Source organism: Ctenopharyngodon idella, chromosome 3 (assembly GCF_019924925.1).
Source record: "Ctenopharyngodon idella isolate HZGC_01 chromosome 3, HZGC01, whole genome shotgun sequence".
NCBI lineage: Eukaryota > Metazoa > Chordata > Actinopteri > Cypriniformes > Xenocyprididae > Ctenopharyngodon > Ctenopharyngodon idella.
In genome coordinates this window covers 9,795,990-9,822,472 of record NC_067222.1, presented here as the reverse complement: position 1 = coordinate 9,822,472, position 26,483 = coordinate 9,795,990, and the positions used below count along the sequence as shown (strand labels likewise).

At 39.3% G+C, this 26,483-nt stretch overlaps 1 protein-coding gene across 1 annotated transcript; it reads left to right on the top strand.

Annotated features, from left to right (window-relative positions):
- The first annotated feature begins 19,777 nt into the window (after positions 1 to 19,777).
- LOC127510031 (GTPase IMAP family member 7-like) lies at positions 19,778 to 23,238 on the top strand. Its single transcript, XM_051889518.1, has 2 exons — positions 19,778 to 21,913; positions 22,141 to 23,238. Exon 1 carries the CDS (start codon positions 19,793 to 19,795, stop codon positions 20,513 to 20,515), a length of 723 nt encoding a protein of 240 aa, XP_051745478.1. The 5' UTR covers positions 19,778 to 19,792; the 3' UTR covers positions 20,516 to 21,913; positions 22,141 to 23,238.
- The last annotated feature ends 3,245 nt before the right edge of the window (positions 23,239 to 26,483 follow it).

Genomic DNA, 26,483 nt, shown 5'->3' with positions numbered 1-26,483 from the left:
GCCCAAACCTCTAAATACATGGGCAATATTCAACCCAATCTAACAAGAAAACTGAAGTCTTGTATGAGGTGGTCATTTCATGAAATGTTAGTTCCCTTTCGAAAGGGAACTCTACTCTGCGTTTCAGGACGTTATGGGGAACGTCACTCGTGAACCGATGTCTAAAAGCTAAGAATCATACCACTCCAATACCATTGGCCGGCGACAGCCTATGAAGTCATCATAGCGCAACCCGGAAGTATATAAGGAGCGCCTAGAGAATCAGTCAGTATCTTTTCGTCTTTCGGGACTGCTTTGTCTGATCGCGATTGTATCGAATCCGGTAAGGGAATCTATATTATGCCTTATAAACGTTTCAAGAGAGTGTGTTCATCCGTGTCCCAGGTTTTGACACTTGATATACACATTTCTGGGCGTTTTCTGTCTGGGAGAGGAGCGCGCATAGACAGTGCTTGAGGGCGCTGTCTGTGTTTTTCTGTTATTTACTGTGAGCGTCTCCCTATCGGGGAGACTCAATGTCATTTGGCACTCTTCTCGAGGGAAGAGGTGTCCGCATCTGCGCCTGGTGATTCTGGCCCCATTTGTGCTGAGGCAAAACGGCAGCTGCAATCATGGGGTTTGCGGGTGAGCTCGTTGGGAAGTTTGAGAGAGGTGTATTCTCTCTCAGCCCCCTGGGGCTGACGAGGATGAGTTGTTGGATGACGATGACGTCTGTGTTTGACGTCATCGCGTCCGGCAGCGAGCGCTCTTCTGGCTGCGGTATATGCGGAGCTGCTGGAGTTTGTGGGACGCGCTTCTGGCAGGCTGCAGCCGCCGTGAGGGCGCGCTAAGAAAAGGGCCATACGCGGATGGCTCAACGAGCGGTTCCTTTCTGTCCATAGCTCTGCAGCTCCCGTAAGCTTTCCATTCCTTCCTGATCTCTATGTTTGAGATCAGAAGGGCATGGAAAAACCCTAGCCATTCAGATTTGTATCTGGGCCCAGACAGACGGGAGGGGGAAGGAGCAAGATTAGGATGGATGATCGATTATAAACACCGCGGTGTTTGTAATCGATCCCCCATGTAGCGAATTACAGGTATTTAATCAATTAGCTCAAATCATGGGTGAAATATATCTATAATTAAATCATAACACGTTATGATTAACTATAATATAGATTGACCAAAGAGGGAATTATGCACATATATTGTGAATTAATTACAACAGATTATAATTAATTACATATATGATTAGTTCTAGTTTAATAGTTGTTTGAGAAAGACTATCCTAGTTTGTCCGGCAAACCATCAGTTTTCTCATAGACTATTGTAAAAGGAAGTTATTCTCTGGCCACGAGAATAATTTCCTATTCTAGAACTAAAGCGTAAGCAGTTTTGCAGAATCAAAACGTAGAAGTGACTTGGTTCTCTGAATGAGCAGCAGAAACAATCGAGCATGAATATAATGTATTTAATATATGAAACTACGAATACATAGGCTATACGGCTAAATATACACCAAGAATACACATATATACAAAAGCAAAAGTAAAGACAGGAAAAAAGAGAAGACAAATAGCAAAACTTACAGACAATCCTTAAGAGCCAGCAAAGAATCAGTATCACTTTGTTAGGTTGTGTAACTTATCGCATTTAAGAGTGCTGAGTTTCTATAAGATACAGGTGGCGATTCAGTGCGTCTGTGGCGATTCAGATTCAGTTCGTTGGCTTCTTCCGTCTCCGCGGGAAGTTTTGAACTGAGGACTTGAAAGGTTTTTTCACCGGAGGTGGTCGTCCCGAAGAGAAGAGGAGCGCGTGATGGAAGCGCGGTCGCCGAGACGTGTGTGAAATGGTGAGGGACAATTGAGAGACAATCGAGAGACAAAGGGAACGTGCGTGTGGTTGTCTTTTTAAGGACAAACAAGCCAAAACGCCTCCTTGGGTGAAACAGCCAATGTCCAGCGTGGATTTTGAGGAGGAAAAGTTCTCTTTGTCTTGTCTTGCGGCTCAATTTGCATAATTTATGATGGTTTCAGAATTGGTAACTTTTACTCAAAAAGACCTTAGAAATAGACTAATGCATGGTATCGTAACAGAACACACATAGTTAATTACAGCATCCTGACAGAATTCATTCAAGACTAAACATGCTGGGGTGCAAAATACATAAAGACATAGATGCAGTCTTACACTTGCATATAAAGGTTTGGGGTACAATTCACACAACTATAGTCGTAACTTAATATTAAATACATGATTAAAACTGGAATACAGGCTTACAGGATTACATTTTAATCATATTTTAATGAATGTGACTTAAAGAGAGTCCTGGTATGTTACTCTGTGTGTGCGCGTACGTGTATTGGAGTTTGGCTGGTGCCTGTGGCCACCTGGCCATTACCCACATGGGGTGACTCTTTTGAAGTCCCCGGAGCTGGGGAAGGGGGTCTTCTGTTTAGATTCAGATGGCAACAAAGATGCCAAAGTTACAATCTCTTCCCAGACCGGCCGGAGCCGTGGTCTGTGAGTTATAGGGAGGGGTCAGATGTTAAAAGCATTCTTTACTTGAACAGTTGTATTGCTGCTCCTGATCCTGTGCAGCCGTTACACCCAGCTGCAAGGGCGATTTACATCTACCCTCTCCTCTTCTTCGTCCACCTCCTATATATTTATATATATATATTTATATTTATATATACATGTATATATTTTATAAACATATATCATGCTCACATGCTTCTTATGGTCAGACTGATGGCTGGGCCCATAGTGATTATTTTTCTGATGGCCCGTTTTTCCGTTTTGATAATGAGAGGATCTTTTAGGCTTAAAAGAACCCTAGATTCCATCCTTTCATGTAGAGAAAAAGGAGAATGAGGAATCTTCGGTCTTCGAGCCGCAGGAAGGTAAGCTGGGTCTATATTTTATGTTTTAAAATATGACGACCTTGTTTTTCCTGTATAGTTCCTCTACAGAGACGGCGGGACTCGAGGAGGAAGAAGCAGGTTTTAAGGGAGGTGATTGATCGTATACGCCAGTAGTGTCGGTAATCGATTCCCTCTCGTTGCGAGGGCGACTTTACATCTGCCCTCACCCCTTCTTCCTCCGCCTCCTGGGCTTTGGATTCATTTAACATACTCTGGCGCTTCTTTAACAGTCAGGCTGACGGCTGGGCCTTTGATAATATTTAGGCCCGCTTTCTGGCTTGATAGTGGAAGAGGCTCTTTTAGGCTTTAAAGAACCCTAGATTCCATCCTTCCTTGTTAAAGAAAAGGGAAAGAGGAGTCTTTGGTCTTTGAGCTGCAGGAAAGTGAGCTGGGTCTATTGTGTTCCTGTATAGTTTTTCCTGAGTATGTAATCAGAAAAAGTAAGAGGTGTTTTGGGGCAAACTGAAGTTTGATAGGTTGGCTAGAATGATATATTGTGCAGACCACAAAATGGCCGCCTCTTAGCCACCTGTTGTTTAGAGTAGCTTCTCATCTGGTGTTTGCTAGAGTAAGTTTGAGTTAGCACTCGTCACTTCAGTTAGTATCTATGTCTAGGTTGACCTTAATCGGCCGCCTGACATTGTTTGCTTGTTGAGCTTTGCTTTATTTTCTCTTATCTATGGAGATTCAGAGGTGAAGCCCAGGCGTTGCTATGCATGTGGCCCCGTAGGCCCACAGCTTAGCGGCCCAGGCTAGGACTAGGTTTAGGTGTTTCTTGTTATTAACCATCCTTTGTATTACTATCCCTTGTTAGGTTGTATAGTTCCTAGTTCTGGCCTCCTCCTGAGGGAGTTGTTAGGCCGTATGCCCATTTCCCCTTGTTTATGTAGGTGCAATGGCTGAGGTTAACAGCTAAGGTAGCAGGCTGTTATTAGCCTCCCTGGTGCTGTTTTCTCAGGTGGTAGGCCCTTATCTTTGCGTAGATAAGTGTATGCAGTGTATGCTAGGCCCCACTATCTAGAACTTTATTCATGCTATGAATTTGTCTTTCCCCTGAGCCCCTTGAATTAACATTCAAGTTTGAGTTACGGTACTAGCTTTTTAGCTTCCGTCCTCTAGGGTTCAGTACAGATCTATAATTCTGTTTGGTGAGAGCATTTATTCTCTTTAGGATGGCATGTATTTACAAAGCATTCTTTTGCTTTGAGTTCTAGCTGTTGCCCTACATATATGTGAGCTTTACTCTAGTGCTGCCACAGGTTACCACCTGTTCTCATAATAGTAGGCTTGTGTTAGCCTCTATTTAAGAGCGTGGTGACTATTGTACTCCCCGGTTAGGGTTTGTGTGTTTCACTGAGTGCATCACCTGTTGGATTGCACACTCAGGTTGAGTGTAGAGAGTCTTACTTTCAGTTTGGTCTCTGTTAGCTCCCACTAATTGATCATTCCCACAACAGCTATATTGCATATAACTGTAGGAGTTGTAGGCTCCATTGGATTTAGCCTCCTTCTTGTTTAGCAACTTGTGTTTACAAGCGTTGCTGGTATATGATCATGAGTTTTGCTCACATAGTTTAGCACTGCCACGGGTTTTTGCTTGTGTCCGTTTGAGGTTGTAGGCCTTGTAGGCCTCCCTTAGACCATGTTAGCATTTCATTGTACCCTGTAATTGTAACGAAGGGTCGGCAGAGCGGGGATCCATTTGCAAGCTTTATTAAGAACAGTATTTACACAGGTAGACAGGGGCAAAGGCAGGAACATAAACAAGGACAGGCAATGGTCGAGGCAGGCGGCAGACAAACAGAATCAGGGTACAGGCAAGGATCAGGGCAGGCAGCAAGGGTCACAGAGAATAAACAATCCAACGGTATCAGGGTAAACAGTCCACAAGAAAACGCTCAGAGTTGATCACCGGGGCAAATCAAGACTTCGCAAAGGGTGTGTGTGTGTGTGTGTGTCTTAAATAGTCCAGGTAATGATCTGCAGGTGTGTGTGGCAATTGGTGATTGGTGCATGTGATTGGAAGGGAGGATTATGGGAAGTGGAGTCCAGGAACTGACAGGAACAGACAGTGATCGTGACAGTAATTATGTGATTTATGGTACATTGCCTGTTGGAATGTGTAGACTTAGCTCAGGTTGTGTTAAAGGGGTGATGAACTGAGAAATCAAATTTTCCTTGAGCTTTTGACATATAAGAGGTCATCATACTTTAAGAATATCCTGTAAGTTTTAGAGCTGAAAACTTCCTTGTTAGTCCAATAAAAGCTTTAATTGACACCAGACCCAGCAAACGACAGGATTTACAAAGTGGGGATCTATGACGTCAAAGGGCAGCAAGCACCGCCTCCGCAGAAGAAGATCAACGCCTACTTCATCACTGCCTGTTTAGCCCCGCCCACTGATTCACGCATGACATGCAATAGAATAGGTAGCCTAAGTAACATCAAGCTACCAAGCAATAATCATGCCATTGAGGATTACAAAATATTGTGCAGTGCCTGGACTCGACAGTAACAACATGTAAGTAATTGTGTTAATTCTAATGCCTGATCTGTTATTAATGATTCAGTCAGATGTTCTCTGCTATCATATGCCAGTAAATCAAACCCGTGACTAAACGTCAACTTGCGTTGCGTTGTTTCTCTTAGTAGGATTAAAATAATCTGTTATTTAATGGGGATTAAATAATATAAAGAAGGCGATTAAAGAAAGCTTCCTTTGTAATCGTTGGAGCAGCGCATGCTGAAGCTGTCAATCAAACAGCGCATGTTTATTAGTAACTGACGCGAAAAAAATCCCGTTTTATTCAACACATCTTAGTTATATCGCGTTTGCACTGTTAGTGAAGATGAAAGCATTTGTTAGTGTACAGAAGTTGAGTTGCAATGACGAGATCACTGCTTTCATGCGCTCAACATATGTGATCGGCCACAAAGTGTTCATCTCTGCAACCTTTCATGCCACGATCTAAATATAAAGCAACACTTTTCACGATTAGTTAACATTGAGAGCTGTAATAGTAAAAACGTGCTAAAAGAGAGACTAATAAATTATTTAATAGGCAAAGATGTTAGCCAATCACAGCAGTGGGCGTTTACACTGAAGTCTCACAGCAGACACGCCCCTTAAAACAGAGCGTTCAAATCAGAGGGATAAAATCAGGGTAGGAAAAATGCCTTTTATTTATAAATTATGACAATTTTGGATGTAAAAAGCATACTAACATTATAAGGGCACCCCAGGAAACATTATAAAACAAACCAATGCAGTTCATGACCCCTTTAAGCTAGTTACCCACAACTGTTTGTTGGGTTTAGAGCTGGTCCCCTTTAAACTTGGTCCCCTTTATAACCACTAGCTGGCGCCACGTGTGGTTGAAGTTGTAGGCCCTATTTAGGCCTCCTTCCAGATTGCATGTTGGCACAGTTCTGTGTTGGTTTTGTATGACTCATAACCATGAATGTGGTCGTGATTGCCACTAGCTGACGCCACATATTTACAAGTTGTAGGCCTGGTAGGCCTCCTGTGTAGCATGTTGGAGTTCGGTTGTGTACTCCTCTCACTTTGAGAGTAAAGGATACTTTTACTGAGTACGTTTCTGAGTGGCTTACTTCTCAGGATGAGTTTTTGTGTTAAACCGTATTGTTGTTCGTTTTTTTTTTACATTTGCTTCCTTGAGCATGTTTTTTTTTTTATCCTTTAGCTCTAGTTGAGCTAAGTAGCTACCTCGTAAGTAACTTGGTTTTATTTTGCTCCTAGAACTTTAGTGGCCACTAGACTAGCGCCGCGTGTTGACAGGTAGTAGGCCCTCTGGGCCTCCTTCGAGAACATGCTGGTGTATGTTATAGTGTACTCCTCTCGCTGAGAGAGTTAGAGGTGCTTTTACTGAGTATGCTGCTGGTTGGCCAGGGCCCCAGGTGACTTATTAACCTCCTTGTAGTTCGGTTATTTGTCCTTCCTGGAGCTTGAAACACTGCCACGGGCTGATGCCACGTGGTAGGCCTGTTTGTGGGCCTCCTTTATTTCATGATGGCGTATGTTGTACTCCTCTTGCTTTAAAGAGTAAAAGGTTCTTTTACCGAGTGCACTGCTCGTTGGATTGTGTTGGATGGACTGTTATGTGGGCACTCACAGTCTTATCTAGTCATGTGGTTTGTTCTTGCTTCCAGCAAGATAGATGTTCAGGTGTGCGGCCTTGTTAGGCTGCCCTTGGACTTCCCACTGTGGTGATTAAGTATACTATTGTGATCTGTAGTTCTCCATGTAGAACTTTTGTCATGTTGTAGGCCACTTTCTGGCCTCCATGATTATGTGCCTACAGTATGGTCTGTCTGTTAGGTTGAGCTTTGTACTCCCCTGCTAGGGTTGTGTTTGTAATAGTGCTTAGCTCCCTAAGCTGATCATTGTTTAAAGGCTTCTATGAGGCCTCCTGTTTAGGATCAGCCCCTAGGCTGGTTTGTGCTCCCCTGTATCAGGGTTTCTTAGTGCACAGCCTCCTCAGTGCAAATAATCAGGCGCTGAGTAGATCCTAGGACTGATCAGAGTATACTCCCCTCAATAAGAGGGTTCATAGCATTCAGCTGAGATCTGCTCTCCAGGATGCCCGTCTCTACGCGTGAGTTTGAGTTGCTTACTGCTCTTTTTGCAGTCGCTCTTACTTGCTGTCTTCTCTGAAGAATGTGTTGTTGAGATTCTGTATTCAGACAGGGTTGGCCAAGACTAAGTTAGTCCTTCGTCAGACCAGGTCGGCCTCCCTGGTGGCATTGGGGTGACTACGTTCCCCTGCTAGTGGCAGGCCGGGGTTCCTTTTGGTTCCCTGGCCACATTCCCTTAAACGGACCTTCTTTCCTCTGAATATTTGGTCCCTGAAAAAATGAGTTAGCTGTTGGTAGCACATTCTCATTGCAGTATATTGCTGGTTAGGTTTGAAACCCACCACAGGGTGTCCGGTAAGAGACTAGGGCAAAGATGGTTGAAATATGGGAGTAACCCGTTTATTTGTCACCACAACAACTCAGTTATTAGTAAAAAGTTGAAGAGTCGTCTTAGTTGGGTATATTCAGTGTGTGTGTGTGGTTTTTCTATAAAACAGAAAATACAGAGTAAAAATAAATATACATGGTATTAACATTGACTGTTCTAAACAGAAATACATAATGTATATTTAGTAAAATACAGAATTAAAAGGAGTAATAGTTGCAAGAAAACAAATTAGGTATGTCATACAGGTTAAGTTAAACGAAACAGCTTAATTTGTTCTATATAGCGGTGCTTGGTCTGGACATGTTCTGCGCGCATGCGCATTAAGTTGTTTACAACTTAAAATCCCTCGAAAATGAGCACTTCGACATGTAAACTGCATCGAAATACAAACAAAATATACAAACACAACATCAGTATAAGCAAGTATGAATAAAGGTAACATATATACAGCGTAACATTGTGCTAAAGATACAATAATCTCTTATCATTAGCCATAACAAGTGACGCACTTTATAACAGCAAATAGAATAGCATAACACACAAGCGATCCTACAAAGATCACATATAATACACTTACTTTGAATAGACGCACAACACCCGAACAATGAATAAAACTATATAAGATATATAACAGAAAAGTTCAGCATCTGCTTCAGCGCTCCGCCGGACTCGCTTTCAACTTTGCACTAAGCGCTATGGGCGGGATGATCGCCTGCACGTCGATCCGTGAGCGCTGATTGGCTGCTGTGCTGGATGCTGCGTGCCAATCAATCTCGGCAAAACAGAGAGAGATTTAAATCAAAAGGCATATTATTCTTATGAATATAATGGCCTTTTTAACAGTCCCAGAAGCCTTGGAGCAGCCTTGGTAGGCTTTCTACGGAAGGCCTCTTTAAGGCTCAGCTTGGGCTGTTGGCCGTAGGGAATGCTGTCGCTGACAGCCTTGGTGTGACCCGAGGGTGAGTTGCTATCTGGCGTTTCCTTCGAAACTGCTTGACGTTTGTCTAGCCATCTTTTGGCATGCACTCTACTTAAGCATGGCGGCGTGGGTATATCGTTCCCCAAAGCGTCCTGAAACGCAGAGTAGAGTTCCCTTTCAAAAAGGAACGTCTCAGGTTACGCATGTAACCATGGTTCCCTGAGAACAGGGAACAAGACTCTGCGTTGCCCTGCCATGCTTCGGGGCTGCCTGCTGAACAGTCCCTCAAGACGATAAGATACTGATTGATTCTCTAGGCACTCCTTATATACTTCCTGGTCGCACTATGATGACATCATAGGCTGTCGCCGGCCAATGGTATTGGAGTGGTTTGATTCTTGGCTTTCAGACATCGGTTCACGAGTGACGTTCCCCATAGCGTCCTGAAATGCAGAGTCTCGTTCCCTGTTCTCAGGGAACCGTGGTTACATGTGTAACCTGAGACGATTTTTTTAGGCTAAGCAGATTGTGAAAACAAGATGGAATGAATTTAAATGAATTAAGCACGATTTAATCCATTCCTCAGCTAAGAGATTTTGTTATAAGAAAGTTCTCCAAATATTCAGTGTTGGTTCTGGGAATGTAAAAAAATGTCAAATTTTCTTGATGTTAGAGGAACATGTTTTAAAAGGTATGATTTAAAAGTGTTTTCAGAAAATATTTCTGCATTAATAAAGCAGATCAACACTGTTGCTTTAATGGTCAAATGACTGAATTAAAGTGGTACAAACAACTACTTTTTCTGTACTTTTGCTTAAGTTTGGACTTGAATCTTTTTTTAGAAGAAGAAAGTAATAAAGTCAACTGATGTGACAAAAACCATTTGTAATACTGAATTGATTTGTGCAAAATTATTTGAATGTTGAGACACACTTAGACATCAACACTCATCACACAAACCTCAACAATGGTGACAATCAAAAAATAATTCAGCTGCAAAATTTATTCATGCTGCAATGCATGCTGGGAATGAATGTGTTTTGTATGCTGCATGAAGCATGTCACCATTGTTGTGTTTAACCCTAAAACAAGGGTTGTGTACCACAAGATACATACTCATTGTCTCGTTTGGGGCATAAGAACTATTTTTTCATCAAATCATTTATCATAGCCTGGTCTGTCTTGAATATGCTGGTCACATGATTTGTTTCAAGTTTTTTGAGATCAATTAGTCAGCCTGACCTAAATCCAGGACATTCATATTTTGTGATAAGTAAATATATATTAATCTTACTTTTTTCAGAAAAATGTAAAACAACTGCTAATATTAATTGTGAACATTGTCTCAAGATGTTGAAAAAGAAAATTAAGTTATATGTTGCTCATGCTGTTATTTACCACATTTTGAAAAGTATGTATCTCCTGAGACACTTTGGCTGTTTAGGGTAGATCCTTTGCATATGTTTTACTTAAGTGCAGATGATATAAAAAGTGACATGAAATGATTTTTTGATAATCATTTTACAGTCTTGCCTGTTTAAGGGTTACAGTTTTTTTCAATTGCTAACATACTTTGGTCCAATCTGTAGTCACATTTTCAAAACTCTAAACACATTTAGCAGAACATCCGTCTGTTGTGACCATACCATTAACACAATCCATGTCGTTTTCACACAAAATGCAGTCAATTAACATGTTTCTAAAATGCTTACATTTTCTTTTCATATAAGCTTACCCCATACCAAAATCAAGGATCTTTCTCATCTTATGTGCAAATGCTTAAACACAGCAAGTCAGAAATGAAGACCCAATGTTACAATCTTTAAATATAGTATAAAACCTATACTTCTGAAACAACAGCAGCTCAAAAGTATTGAAAATATATATAAAACAAATACTGAAACAATTGATAAGCATTTTTAATTAGCAGATCACTGAAATATTGAGAAATAGCAGATTCCAGTCTCAGTTGGATGCACAGTCAGGTGTTGAATTTATTTTCATTACATGGACATACAGTAAAATAGGACTCTTTGAATCGGATTTGTTCAGTGTGTATGAAGAACAACACAGAGGAGCAGAGAGAATAAAAATGTCTGGGTAAGGGAGAAGAATAGATGAAGGAGGAGGAGAGAAGTTGATTTCAGGACAAGGGAGAAGAAGAGGTAGAAAAGAAGAGGAAGAATATGTGCTGGATTGTGCATCTCTATGGTTTTCCCCCTCACACATGTAGAACCTAGCTGGTCATCGACACATTGACAATCAAGTGGTATATTGAATTACAAAAGCTTTTTATTCCCATAAAAATAGAAAACTATAAAAATATTACGAATGAGGAAGATGCCGCAAGTTGTTTAGTTTTTAAAAGAATGCAGCAAGATGTTTTATCTTTAGAAGAATGCAGCAAGATGTTTTATCTTTAGAAGAATGCAGCAAGATGTTTTATCTTTAGAAGAATGCAGCAAGATGTTTAGTCTATAGAAGAATGCAGCAAGATGTTTTATCTTTGGGAGCAGTCCGATTATCTTTTGGGTCAGAAGCAACAGTCTTGTTTCAGTTCCACAGTGGCAGGGGCCTCCACAGAATCTGGGCAGCAGTACACTGGAAGACGGATAAAAAAACTAAACAAACTGCCAATCTCCAGTCCAATTAAAAGCAATAAAACAAACCAATTACTACTCTCACTCGTGCACACAATAACCAACCACAGCACAATAACATCAAAACCCAGTATCACACAGCACTAAACAAAAAATAAATATAAAATATAGCTGCAAGCAGCGATGGCGGGCCCAAGCCCGGTGGCACCACCAGCCCGGTGGCTTCAGGGCAACTGCGCACAGTGGGCAATAGGCATTTAAAACGGGTAAACATAAAAGGACTATATGTCAAAGTTATTTGAATAAACCACATTTACTGCAGCAGCTGATGCCCATATGATCACAAACCACAACAGCCACATCCATGAGATAAATTGAGATGACTTTCATGTCATAGAATATCATAGGTCAATTTCAAATGAGTGCAGAATATCATCCAAATCTGCCATGTCTGTGTTTTTTCTCAGACAACCTCTATAAAAATTCTAGAGCAAATTATATAGTGTTATTTGCTCAAACTCCACAGTGCTCTGAGAAATCTTATTCAGTCTAATGTGAATGTGTGTGATTGCAGATTTTGTATAATCCTAACACTTCTCTTCATTTGTTTTTGACCTCCCTGAACTATCGTTTGTGCACCAATCTTATGCACCGAAAGCATGCTTTCATTTGATTTCAGTATGTGTGGTATAAGATGAAAAAATAAAATAAAAAAAATTAATTACTATAGCCAAATCACAGAACCTGCAATTTTAAAGACAATTTTAATGTCAGTCTCAGGTAATATTATGGTACATGTCTAGATTTTTCTGCTCACTTATGCAAGTTTATTTTAATCAGCCACTTTTATAAAATCAAGTGAAATTTACTTAAATAGGGATTTTTAATACATTTGAATTATATCAATAAATAATTAATTTAAAGACATGCATTGTACATGTTTTTTGCAAAGCACAGAGAGAGGGAAAGAGAGGGTGAAAAAAAATCCACATTCAAACCAAAATATCAGACTTCCTGTTGGTCAGAGCTAATGACTGTAAATTAGAAAGTTGTCCGGCTTAATGAGAGCAATATGTGAACCGAGTTTGGTGACTGTAGGTTAAACTGACTCCACACTTTTTTCAAAAGGTGGCGCTATAGAGGCCCTCCTTCCTGCACGTTTCTGAGGCTTTGCCCATGTCTACTGGATAACAATCCTGACATGAGTCGAGTTTCATGCAATTTGAAGCATTCTAAGTGTCTCAAACCCATCCAAAACAAATATTGAAGTTTGATCTGTTGCTATGGCAACAGTGTTTGAAAAAATATTAAAAATCTTTTTACAGGTCTACATTCGTTATGTCTTGACATTATTCTAATGAAGTTTGAAGCAAATTGGATAAAAATAAGAGGGTGATCTCAAAGCATTTTGAAAGTAACACACTTTCTGCTGCCAGTTGGTGGCGCTATAACTTTGACTCACAATAATCACATCCATGTGATCAGCCTCCTACAAGAACACACAGCTGAAGTTTCATAAAAAGCAATCAATGTATGCAGAGGTTATAACAAATTTCCTGTTTCCCTTTTCTCACCATAACTTTGTTGCCTCGCCACGGCCAAACCGTTCGAGATATCAAAAATCTGCTGGCAATTTTACATCCTCAGTGTCTTGACTTCATGTTGACCGAGTTTGGTGGTGATCGGATTAATCGCCCTGGAGGAGTATATCAAATTCCAGAGCATGCGTTTTTCAAACAACCCATAATAGCTGACTTCTTGTTGAGCTGGCGTATAACTTAATAAAGTTGTTCGGCCCAATGAGATCTATATGTGTACTTGGTTTCATACAAATATGTGCAAGCGTGTTTGATATATGGACCAAGTTTTCGCACACTATTCAAGGGGGCGCTTTCGAGCCCCCCTGCCACGCCCGGGTACCATCCTCTGCGGCATCCTAATGGCCGCAGATTCCAATGTGTGTGCCAATTTTCAAGAGTTTTTGAGCATGTTAAGGCCCCCAAAAAGTCCCGAATGGTGAAAAAAAAAAAAAAAAAAAAAAAAATTCTCCGTAGAAAAACAAGAGCCTGTAGGGCTTGGGCCCTAATAAAAAGGAAAAAGTGACTATAGGCTAGCATACTGGCAATTAGTTATCTCAGTCTCTACTAATTCAAAGTTAGATGATGAGAATGATCAAAAAGAGTCTTTATCCATCAATCTCGCTTCAATAAATCAGTTACTGAAGTTGTACTCACAATATGGCCGGGTAGCAATTTCCACTACTCAGTCTAGATGAATTCAAGCGTTTGTGAATGGGATACTCTGCGTCACCAGCGTCGTGTTCACTGCGCCTCGAACCACTCGCATGCTTTCAAACACCTTCTCAAACGCCAGCGCCTGTGCACCACAGCTCTACCACAAGCCATGCAACTTCCGTCGTACCAGCACGTGATTGAACGTAGAACCCAAGAGGCGACACTCTGATATTTTTTGGGTAACAGCCACTAGATGGCTCTCCGGTAGTGCGGCCGCCATTATGTGGTGAAAATATTAACTGGACCATAGAATCCTTCACATCTTACGCACCCAAAATCAGTGAATTTCACTGCCAAATCAGAACCACAAAAGAACATTTTTCAAATGAAATCATCAGTAAATTGTATGGCTCCTACAGTAGACAACACTGCAAAATCAAGCTGTTATATTCATATATTTATTGTCCAACATTCCTAATTTTTCTGATGCATGTCCTTAATTTAATTTCATATGTTGGTAATAATTCAGTGTTTATAAGCCTTTTAAAGAATTTTAACGCAAACTGACTGGGTTTCTAGAGAGAAAAGGTTTTGTGAAAAAAGTGGTAGACTTAAACACAAAGTGTGTAAAATAAACTGTTAAAAGGATTTGATGATCACTAGTGATAGTATTTTATTCTGTGTTGTCATCATTCAGGTTGGATTTCAGCTTTAATGTACGTTTTTTTTTTTAACAAAGTAGCTGATATTGTCATAGAAACTAGTGGACTGCCGACTCACTTTCACCCCAAAATGGCGGAAACGCAGGGCCGCTGCTGGGCGCCGGTGTTTCAATGGAACGTTCTATTGAGTGTCGCTTCTTGTTAGTGCATATTCTTTGCTCAAGAGGACAAATCCTGTGAAGGATGTGGTATATGGAGTGTCCTTATGTGCTATGCCAACGCGTTCACGGCAGCCTCGTTGCGCTCTCAGCAAATGAATAAAAATTATTAATAAATTTGTAAAGTAATTTGAAAAGAAAATGTATTTACTTGTTTTATTTTGGTTGATGCTTGAGGAGCTGGCTTATGTACAACAGATCTGTTACAGAGACAAAGGATGAGGATATTACGAACAAAGTTTAAAACAAAAACAAGCATGAAACTACTTACATTTAAACACATCTTTGCTTGTATGTACATTTGCCGACGCCACCATTTTTTAAATATTTTTTTCAAATAAATGACTGTTGTTAACAGCGACGCAAAGAATTGTGGGCTATCTGCAGCAGCAAAGATACACCTCATGCATCCTCCGAATTGCTGTGAAAGAAGGACGCATTCCAAGGTCGCGTTCGGAGTGTCCTACTTACTTTTCTGAAACGATACAGCCTCAATGACATATGCAACCTTCGAATGAGACAGCTACGGTCTCAGTCTCTACAGCATGCTCTTAAAGGGCAACAGTCTACACCCTTTCCTAATCAGGTTGGCATACGGAATAGTCTATCAAAAGTTTGTCAAAAAGAGCACAATATGGCAATACACAGACACTGATAAATGAACAACACAATAAAAATAAATATATACATCATAATGCATTCATATAAAAATAAACGAAGACCATTCAGGTTTGGATTATTGACTCTGTGGAAACTCTGAGGGGGTGTTTTGAAGCAACTGACTGAGAGATTCCAGCGAGGGGAATTTTGACTTACTTAATGACTCAGTTTGCTCATATATGTCCTTTTGTGCTGGTGATGTTATCCCGACTAAGGAGGTCAAACTTTATCCAAACGATAAGCCATGGGTTAGTAAAAAAATGAAACACTATCAATTAAAAAAAAAAAAAAGCCATTTATTGAAGGTGACAAAAGACGTGTAAATGAACTGAGGAAGGAACTGAAGATTCAAACAAGGGTAGCCAAGCTCCGATATAAAGATAGAATGGAGGAGAGATTTACAAGAGGGAATACAAAAACTGCATGGCAGAATCTTAATATGATGATGGGAAAAGCACAGGATTCAGCTTGAGTGCAGTGTTCAGATCCTACTTCCTTTGTGGAGCAGTTGAACAATTTTTATGCAAGGTTCAGTGTGATCAATGACAGTAATGCTCCCACTCCTATCAGTGTGGATGAGCAAAGAGTCATTTCCATTCTTTCTAGGTTAAAGCCAGGGAAAGCTCCAGGCCCAGATGGTCTTGGAAGCCGTATATTGAAGGAGTGTTCAGCTCAATTAAATGGAATGGTGGCTCAGCTCTTCCAGTGGTCATTAAACACTGGATATGTTCCGAAAGCATGGAAAGAGACGATGATAATTCCTGTTCCTAAAAAATCTAATGCTAAAGAGATGGAGAATTTCAGACCTGTGGCACTTACCTCGGTTCTTTGTAAATGTATGGAGAGGATGGTAGTAGGGGAGCTCTCTGCCAATGTAGGTCAGTGTTTAGACCCGCTTCAGTTTGCCTACAAGTCGAAATGGGGAGTTGAAGACGCTTGTCTAACTCTTTAAGATACTGTTACTAGACATTTGGATGCTCCTAACTCGTTTGTTAGGATTTCATTTATGGATCTTACATCTGCTTTTAACATAGTCAATATTAATCTATTGTTGGACCGTCTTCAAAGATTGCAAGTTAATCTAACTCTTGTGCAATGGATTAAGGATTTTTCAACAAATAGACCCCAATATGTTAAAATGTATGACCACAAATCTAGTAGTATTATTATAAATACAGGAGTCCCACAAGGCTGTGTCTTGTCACCTATTTTATTTTCCATATAAACAAATGAAATCATGTGTGGAATTAAGGGTATGTCACTTTTGAAATACACAGATGACATGGCTTTGGTGGCTTGTATGACAGACAAGCAGTCCCTGGTCATATACAGGCAATTTGTTGAATCCATGGTTGGTTAGTTCCATGACAGTTTCCTAAAGCTGAACATAAATAAGACCAAAGAGTTGTGCTGTGGGGGGATTCGTCCATCCAAAATTTCTTCTTCACTTTATGAACCACTTAGGTTAGGGGGGCAGGAAGTGGAACAGGTTGAATCCTTTACATATTTGGGTACTGTGATTGACAACCAACTGTCCTTTGCACAACATGCGAATGGTGTCTACAAGAAAGCTAATCAGCGTTTATTTCTTCTGAGACAGCTGAAAAGATTTAATGTTAGACATGACATCATGACTACAGTGTATTAGTGGTTCAACGGATCACAAAACTCACGGTTCGGATCATATCACGGTTATTAAGTCACGGATCGGATCATTTTTCGGATCAGCACAAAAAAAAAAAAAAACAAACAAACAAAAAAAAAAACATAGGGGGGTGGGGGGTACCTTTGCATTTATTACATAGCCCACTTTAACTACTCCGATACCACAGCAGAAACTACTAGCCTAACTAATACATTATTAAAGGCAAGTGAACAGACTGTAAAAAGAACAAATACCATACACCAATTACAAACATAGATAAATACAACATAAAGTTACAAATAAATAGTGGTTAAACGGATCGTTGTTGATCCGTGAACCGTACGGACCAAGCCCCACGGTTCGGCACGCATGTGATTCGCGAATCAACTGCAAGTTTAACCGCAATAGAGTGAAAGGTTATCATTTGCACGTGTTTTGTCTTGCTAGTTTACACATTAAATAGATATAAAACCATTCTAGCGCTAGAAGAGGCAAAAGAGGATTTAATTCGGTATTGCACGCCACACTGTTATCGGTGCGCACAGACGCACATACATACAAGTGCTGGTCATAATTAGAATATCATCAAAAAGTTGATTTATTTCACTAATTCCATTCAAAAAGTGAAACTTGTATATTATATTCATTCATTACACACAGACTGATATATTTCAAATGTTTATTTCTTTTAATTTTGATGATTATAACTGACAACTAAGGAAAATCCCAAATTCAGTATCTCAGAAAATTAGAATATTACTTAAGACCAATACAAAGAAAGGATTTTTAGAAATCTGGCCAACTGAAAAGTATGAACATGAAAAGTATGAGCATGTACAGCACTCAATACTTAGTTGGGGCTCCTTTTGCCTGAATTACTGCAGCAATGCGGCGTGGCATGGAGTCGATCAGTCTGTGGCACTGCTCAGGTGTTATAAGAGCCCAGGTTGCTCTGATAGTGGCCTTCAGCTCTTCTGCATTGTTGGGTCTGGCATATCGCATCTTCCTCTTCACAATACCCCATAGATTTTCTATGGGTTTAAGGTCAGGCGAGTTTGCTGGCCAATTAAGAACAGGGATACCATGGTCCTTAAACCAGGTACTGGTAGCTTTGGCACTGTGTGCAGGTGCCAAGACCTGTTGGAAAATGAAATCTGCATCTCCATAAAATTGGTCAGCAGCAGGAAGCATGAAGTGCTCTAAAACTTCCTGGTATACGGCTGCGTTGACCTTGGACCTCAGAAAACACAGTGGACCAACACCAGCAGATGACATGGCACCCCAAACCATCACTGACTGTGGAAACTTTACACTGGACCTCAAGCAACGTGGATTGTGTGCCTCTCCTCTCTTCCTCCAGACTCTGGGACCCTGATTTCCAAAGGAAATGCAAAATTTACTTTCATCAGAGAACATAACTTTGGACCACTCAGCAGCAGTCCAGTCCTTTTTGTCTTTAGCCCAGGCGAGACGCTTCTGACGCTGTCTGTTGTTCAAGAGTGGCTTGACACAAGGAATGCGACAGCTGAAACCCATGTCTTGCATACGTCTGTGCGTAGTGGTTCTTGAAGCAGATCGTTTGCGAGCGATCTGAAACGCGCCTCTCTGTCTCTGTGTGTGCGCGCGAGCCTTGTATGTATGTGCGTCTGTGCGCACCGATAACAGCGTGGCGTGCGATACCGAATTAAATCCTCTTTTGCCTCTTCTAGCGCTGGAATGGTTTTATATCTATTTAATGTGTAAACTAGCAAGACAAAACACGTGCAAATGATAACCTTTCACTCTATTGCGGTTAAACTTGCAATTGATCTGCGAATCACATGCGTGCCGAACCGTGGGGCTTGGTCCGTACGGTTCACGGATCAACAACGATCCGTTTAACCACTATTTATTTGTAATTTTATGTTGTATTTATCTGTTTGTAATTGGTGTACGGTATTTGTTCTTTTTACAGTCTGTTCACTTGCCTTTAATAATGTATTAGTTAGGCTAGTAGTTTTTGCTCTGGTACTGGAGTAGTTAAAGTGGGCTATGTAATAAATGCAAAGTTAGCCCCCACCCCCCTATGTTTTTTTGTTTGTTTGTTTGTTTGTTTGTTTTTGTGCTGATCCGAAAAAAGATCTGATCCGTGACTTAATAACCGTGATATGATCCGAACCGTGAGTTTTGTGATCCGTTGAACCACTAATACACTGTAGTGTATCGGTCACTTGTGGAATCAGTCATGACATTTAATATTGTTTCTTGGTATAGCCTACTTTCAGCTGAAAATAAGAAAAAAAAAATCAATTATTAAGCAGGCATCAAAGATTACTGGAATCTCGCAGCTTCACCATTCAAACCTTTATTATATGGCAGTTAAAAGGAAAGCAGCTTCTATTATTACAGATTGTACACATCCTCTTTATGATGCTTTTCAGCTACTTCCATCAGGTTGCCGGTTTAGAACTTCTTTTGGCTAGGAAGAAGGCTTACAGGAATTCTTTTGTGCCCAATGCAGTAACTATTTTAAACAAGGTTAAGTTATTGTGTGTGGGTTGTAGAACTATGCATATATATATATATATAATTTTTTTTTTTTTTTTTTTTTTTTTTTTTTTTAAATCTTTAATCTTAAAGATGTTTGATTTAAAATGAATTGTGAGTTGTGGATTGTATGTATGTATTATGTCGTATTGTACGAGAGCCTTTTATCCTAAGAAAAATTTCTATCATTTGCAATGGACAATAAAGTTTCTCTGAACTCTGAACTAAACATTTCAATAATACTTTAATCCCATTACACCTACAAATCACGTTCTCGTAATGTCAAAAAAACTGGACGTTTTCTACGATTCCAGAACAAACACTGAATATGTGGAGAACATTCTTATAACAAAAATCTGTTAGCTGGGATGCCAAAATGTAAATCGTTATGAATTGCCATGAGATTGTGATGTAACTATTTCTGGTGTTTTTCAGTTATGGAGCAATATGTCAACCAGCCGCTAGTCACTCGTGATCTTCGGATTCTGCTGATCGGTAAAACTGGTTCAGGAGTGAGCGCTTCTGGAAACACTATCCTGGGAGAAAATGTGTTTCCATCCAGGCGGAGCCTGACCTCCATCACTGACAGATGCCAAAAACACACGGCTGAAGTGTCAAACAGAAGAGTTACTGTACTGGATACACCAAACTTCTTTAATTCATCTGACATTGATCTGAGTGTGGAGTTAAAGAGAGGACTGAACATGTGCTCTCCAGGAATCCATGTGATCCTTCTGGTTCTCCCTTTACACACTTTCACTCAGCAAGACGCAGATACTGTGTTCTTATTCAAGCAGATGTTTGGAGAGAAGGCCATGAAACACACATTTGTCCTCTTCACACATGGAGACGAGCTTCAGAATCAATCTCTTGATCAACTAATAAGACGAAACGCAGAGCTGTCCAAACTAACAGAGGAGTGTGGAGGAAGATTTCACCTGCTGAACAACAAAGATCTGAACAACAGAGATCAGGTCACCAAACTCCTGATGAAGATCCAACGAATGGTGTATGACAATGAGAACAGCTGCTACACTTTACAGATGTTTAAAGATCAGTCGCTCAGAGTATTTCTGCTGAGATTTATGAAGCCCAAATACCTGTATGCAGTCAGTGTTGTCATTGTGTTTGCATTGATTTATGTTAACATTGGGGCGTGAGATTAAGCAATCGCACTCTGCCATTCAGTGTTCTCCTGTGTTTATTAGGGAGTCACTTTAATTATAATTAGTCACCATAATGGGTCGGTCTATATCCCTTTTAGCTGCCCCACCAAAAAAAAAAAAGGCATTTGAAAAATTGTTTGTTTGCATTTCTTATCTACTTATGTCGCTAGTTATCACACTCAATATATATATATTTTTTTCAACACATCCCATAATTTTTAAAATATCGGCCTCTACCAAATGGTTGATATGTCACTTTATGGTAAAGTACCGAATTCATACACATGCTATGGAAATCAGAAAATATGAACTACAATACTAATTTATTTAAAAACAATCAAAATAAAATAGTTTCGTATATTGAATCTTTAGTTATTGAAGTATGCCATAAAATAGTTCAGGTTTTCATTTTAACACAGGAAATGATATGTTTTCTTGTTTTTTAACAATAAAAAAAAAACAAACAAAAAACACACAAATAACTAAAAGTAACAAAAAATGTCTCAGGTTACGTATGTAACCATTGTAGTGCCTCGTTCAACAAAGATTACCAAATGACTTTGACCAAATACTAATTTTGGACAATGATTTACCCCTCCCTGACTTAATTCTTGTTCCCTCAGGCAACAAACACACAACGAACATGCAACAGTTGTTCATTTGTTTCCAAACTCATTCAGCATTAAGAGAAGTGGTAACGTGACTTAAGAACAGAGACTATCTGTTCGAAAGGCCTTCCTGATCACAATGAATTTTATCGATCCTCTCACAAGACCGTTTGTATTAACAAAATGGAACAGGAAACATTAATGGGTCCAATACAAATACCTCCTTTGTACTGAGTGATCGCATCTGACCCTATTTTCAACTGATCTATTCTTACAGACTCAATCTCAAATCTCAAAAGGACAATCGTTGAGATCATTTAAAAGGGTTAACTATATTCAGAATCATACATGCTATGATGTGATTTCTAACTATTGTGTGCAATAAGTATGTGCAAGAGGTGTATCATGTTTGACTTTGAATTACAGGATTTATTATTCTCTATAATGCTGTGTGCATGAAACATTAAAATTCTGTATCAGGGAGATATTAGGAACTTTATAAAGTTACTAATCAAAACAGGAAAATGTTCCACGAACGTCACATGATGCAATTGTAACGAGTTAAAAGTAAATACAAGTTGAATGTAACACATTGCTTTTTCACTAAAATCCTTCTATTGTATTTTGTATTTATTTATTTCTGTTTTTCTTTGAATAATATATGTTGATTCTACTGTTCACTATTTAGACTTTTATTTTGACATTTTCTTCTGGCGCTCTGCTGACGCCATTTTCAAGTGACTGCGCGCCTCTCGCCAGTTCACATTGGTTATGCTGGGGAGAGGTAAGCGTTTTTTGGAGCTCTTCATTTTATGAGTGAAATAAGTTTACAAAGTGTATAAATCGACTAAATATCTTATTGTAAATGGTACTGAGACTATTTGCAGTGTTCTGTTGTATGTTTTATATGCGAGTGGATTAGGAATGTGAAGTTATATCGTGTGGGCCGTATGATATGTTATTCGCTGGGTTTTGAGTCATCAATTAGCTAACAAATGTTATATTACACAGGATTGTCTCGTGAAACGCCCACCAGAGTGAGATATGAACTTTATACATGTTAATCCACAGGTATTTCACTTTTATTGTCTTTCATGTTCTTTTATATTCTTGTACTGTGTTAATTCTATAATGTTTCAGTGTTAATGTTATTTTCTCAACTGTTACACAAAATGAGTTCACATTGGTTATGCTGGGGAGAGGATTGTCTCGTGAAACGCCCACCAGAGTGAGATATGAACTTTATACATGTTAATCCACAGGAGTGAAGTTAATGCTGGCCGTGGCTGTCATTAAAATCCCTTTTGGTGAACCGCATTAGAAGTGTCCTGAGTCTTCTTAAACACAACGCAGATGATAGTAACGGCGGTCAGCAACGGACCGGTTACACAATCAATGAACAAAGAAGAAACAGTACGGGGCGTGTCTAAGCTCCGTAGCAGCGTCTCATTGGAGAATCGCGTCGGAGGACGTGACCAAAGTCTCCCCTTATAACCATTATGCCAAAAAAGCACGCGGCTGACTATTTTCATCAAAGAGCCGCGGCTGACATTTTTCCTCAAACAGCCATAGCTGATTTTTCCATCCAGCAGCCATAGCTGATTTTTTTCATCAAACAGCCGTCACATCTAGAACTCTGAAACACTCTGTTGAACTTCGTGACCGAAGATCTCCAAAGCCGAGAGCCGCTCAAGCAACAGACTCTCAGAAGAGTTTTCAGCGCGTCACCAGCCGGCAACTGCCTTCCAAAGCTCCCGCGCAACCCAACGCAGGGCTTCCCCGAGAGACGTCACCTCAAAGACGTTTAACACGAGCCATGGAACAACCCGATTACCTCAGCTGTCAAAGCGAACTCAGGTACAAGCAAAATTCTCTCTCTCTTGCTGGAACTGGTGAAAATCCTTTAAGCAGAAAGAATCAAGTCAAAGCTCTGCTTTTGTGATTTTTCTCAAGTTGCGATTTTAATTATTAGTACTGAAGTTGGGACTTTCTTTATAACTCATATAAACTCCGCGAATGTCTGTGTGCGTATGTGTGTGTTTAGCCTTAGTTTCTTGTAATCATTAGAAGTAGTTCAATAAAGTCTTGTTTGATTTTTCACGCATACAAGTGTCTTGTGCTGTGTTTCAAATTGTTGCCCTTAAACTGAAAGATTCCGGCTACTTTTGCTTATAATAATCATAATAAAATATTATTACTGTTGGCCACGGGATAATATTTTATCCAGAATTGGTAAAATACTTTAACCTCAATTTTTCGCTGGACGAATAATTGATGAAGTGTTAAATATTAATTCTGAATCATTTACAGTTGATTCGATTCTTATTCACTGTAATTTAATTACCCCTTTAGTTATAGTGTCTGGTTCCCTGTTCTCAGGGAAAAATGGTTACATACGTAACCCGAGACGTTCCCTTTCGAAAGGAAACTCAACAATGCGTTTGACACGCTTTAGAGAACGTCACCATTGCCCGATCGGAACGAAACCAGTGTAGGACAATTCTCTGGACTCTCTAGATCAATAATTATCAAAAAAAGTTGAACTTTACCCTTTGGTTTGCTATAACAGGGGCATTAAGAAAGCGGGCGTGGCTAAATATATCCAAAAGTCTATAAAGCCTAAACGAAAACTCAGAACTTCATAAAAATAGGTGAGCACATGCAGCATATGACTCTAAAGAAGCATGCCAATTTTTGTGTAGATCGGACCATAGGTGGCGCTATAACTGTTAAAAACATATGTTTTTAATGGTTTAAGCTGAAAATGTATATAACTGTGGGTGTGGTCGACTTATTTTCACGGGAGTCACATCTTTAGACTCCTGAAACCTTGCCGAGTCCAACGATACCAGACTTGCCAGATTTCGGCTTATGGTTTGTGCAACGTTGTGATTTAGCACTTAAAAACTTTTGCGAATATCTTCAAAACCGTTCGTCCGATCGAGACGAAACCAGCATAGGAAACACGGAACCTAAGTTGGTTTACTAAACATTAAAGCCCAAATGTCAAAATTTGGATAGGAAGTGGCAAAAAAAATCCAATCAAAGTCTCTCGGGTAATTTTTTATGTTCTTTTATTTATATATATATATATATATATATATATATGTATATATGTATGTATGTATGTATGTATGTATGTATGTATGTATGTGTGTGTGAGTGTGTATATATAAGAGTGTATATATAAGTGTATATAACTTCAAAACAAAATGAGATCTTTTCACCAAATTTGACACATGTATGGACACACTCTGAGGACACCCGAAAAATGATGGCGATTGGGCAATGTGGAGAAAAAAAAAAACCTTTAAAAAACTTTTTATAAACCATGTTTTTCCTTACTAAATTGCCTGCTACTGTCATTTTGTGCCACCAGATGGCAGTAAAAGGCCAGTAGTATAGTTCAAGTTTTCAAGGTTTAGTCATTTAAAAATCCCTTTTAAACTATATAAATTCTTATAACATTACAAATAATATTTTATCAAAGTTTACCATGTAATTTGTTCATTTGACATATGTTTTTGCAATTATATAACATTACAATTACATTGGGAGCTGAAAATGCATTTTAGCTATGTTTTAATAGTAGGCTATTAAAATATTTCGAAGGACAAAAACATGAACTTTATTGGCTTTACTTCAAGTCAGCTGTCACTTTAAGCCCCTATGCGCTCGCACACTTGGCAAAGCACTTGCGACGGTTCTGTAATTAATATGAATTAATATAATTAGCCTTTTGCTTGACTACATTATCAAACAGCTAATAATGTGTTGCTAATGTTACACAAACCATGTTCCTGCTCTAAATCTCTGAGTCAGACAGCTGCCTTCTAACAATCAGTATCCTTACAAGCGCTTTGAACAACTCAGAACGTCAGTGGAGAAAGGCATATAGTTCATCATAACATCGTAATAGACTCGCTATATTGATAAATCTACACAATTTTTCATATCAACAGAAAATTTACCGGGATAACCTGGCTTCTCTCGAGACTTTTCTGCTTCAGAGCAGTCATAGTTAATGATATGCTAAAGCCTGCCGGCACGTTGTTGTGATTGGTTACAAGGTAGTCTGTGACGTCGCACCCACAATTTCAAACCGCGGGTTTTTGGTTTACTGCAGTTTCAAACATAAAATACTCAGCAATGGTGCTGACTTATGAATTTGCACAAGGTTTGTCTTAAAGCATATTAAAAACACTACATAGACATATTAACAACATTAAAAACTTGATTTTCACCACAGGGGGTCTTTAAACAGGTTTACAAAGTGTTTTCAACAACAAACTATTGCTACTTCTGTGTTGCAAACATTAAATTATAACCCAAGAAGCCTACTGCAATAACAACTTATAGTCCGAATATACACTGATTTCAGCAATAAAAACTAGTAAATGACCTTTGAAACTAATGTTATTACACTGTTCTGCCAGTAGGTGGCAACCAGTGGCTGTTAAAATGTTTTTTTATTAATAAAAATCATTCATACAAGAGATTCATTTAAAAACACTGGACGAAACATGTCTTCATTAATTTCAAACGATTTTGTAATGAATTCATTTAAATTAATAAATATTCTTAATAGGCTAATTTATAACATTTTACACATTTCTAAATATACTGATTTACAACATTAAACTAGTTGTTTAATATTTTGTTTTAAATTAATGTATATTTTAAAGTTTTGGTCCATGATATTGGCTAATATGATGGCTTTGGATAAATCGTTCAGTGGGGTTTGACCTGTAATGTGATGCAGTTAGACAAACAAACTTATTAATATACAATACGTTCCCTCCTTCAGGAAATGACGGTTACATAAGTAACCTAGACGTTCCCTTTCAATCGTTCACATTCGACATTACGTCAGAATAGACTGACGTAATTTTTTGGGATTCTGTTTAAATTATAATATTATAATTATTATGATGTCTATGGGGCCACCCCCAGTCCCCGGTCACATGTGGACACCAGAGACTTGTATTACATCTTGTAAAAAGGGCATTATAGGTCTCCTTTAATTTTAGTATTGTAGTTCAGACCATTCTTGCTGCCTGTGGCATTTTGCAGATGTGTGCATGAGTAAAAACACACATCCCAAAATAGCAATATTAAGATAATTTATTTCAAACATATTATTTTGCCAAACTATTTCAAATGCAATGTGCAATCAGGGGCGCAGGAGACATTTTCAAAGTTGGGGGACCAAATTGTAAGCAAAAGCCCAGATAGTAAGATCAGATTTAAAGATATAGGACCACCACTTCAGGCTCGCTGGTGGACCACCATCATATATTAAACTTGCCTGATCATTAACCTCCTAAGCAATGGGACCATTTTGGGTATTTCCA

Coding starts and splice junctions, on each gene's coding strand:
- LOC127510031 (XM_051889518.1), top strand. CDS start 19,793: ATGGAGCAATATGTCAACCAGCCGCTAGTCACTCGTGATCTTCGGATT.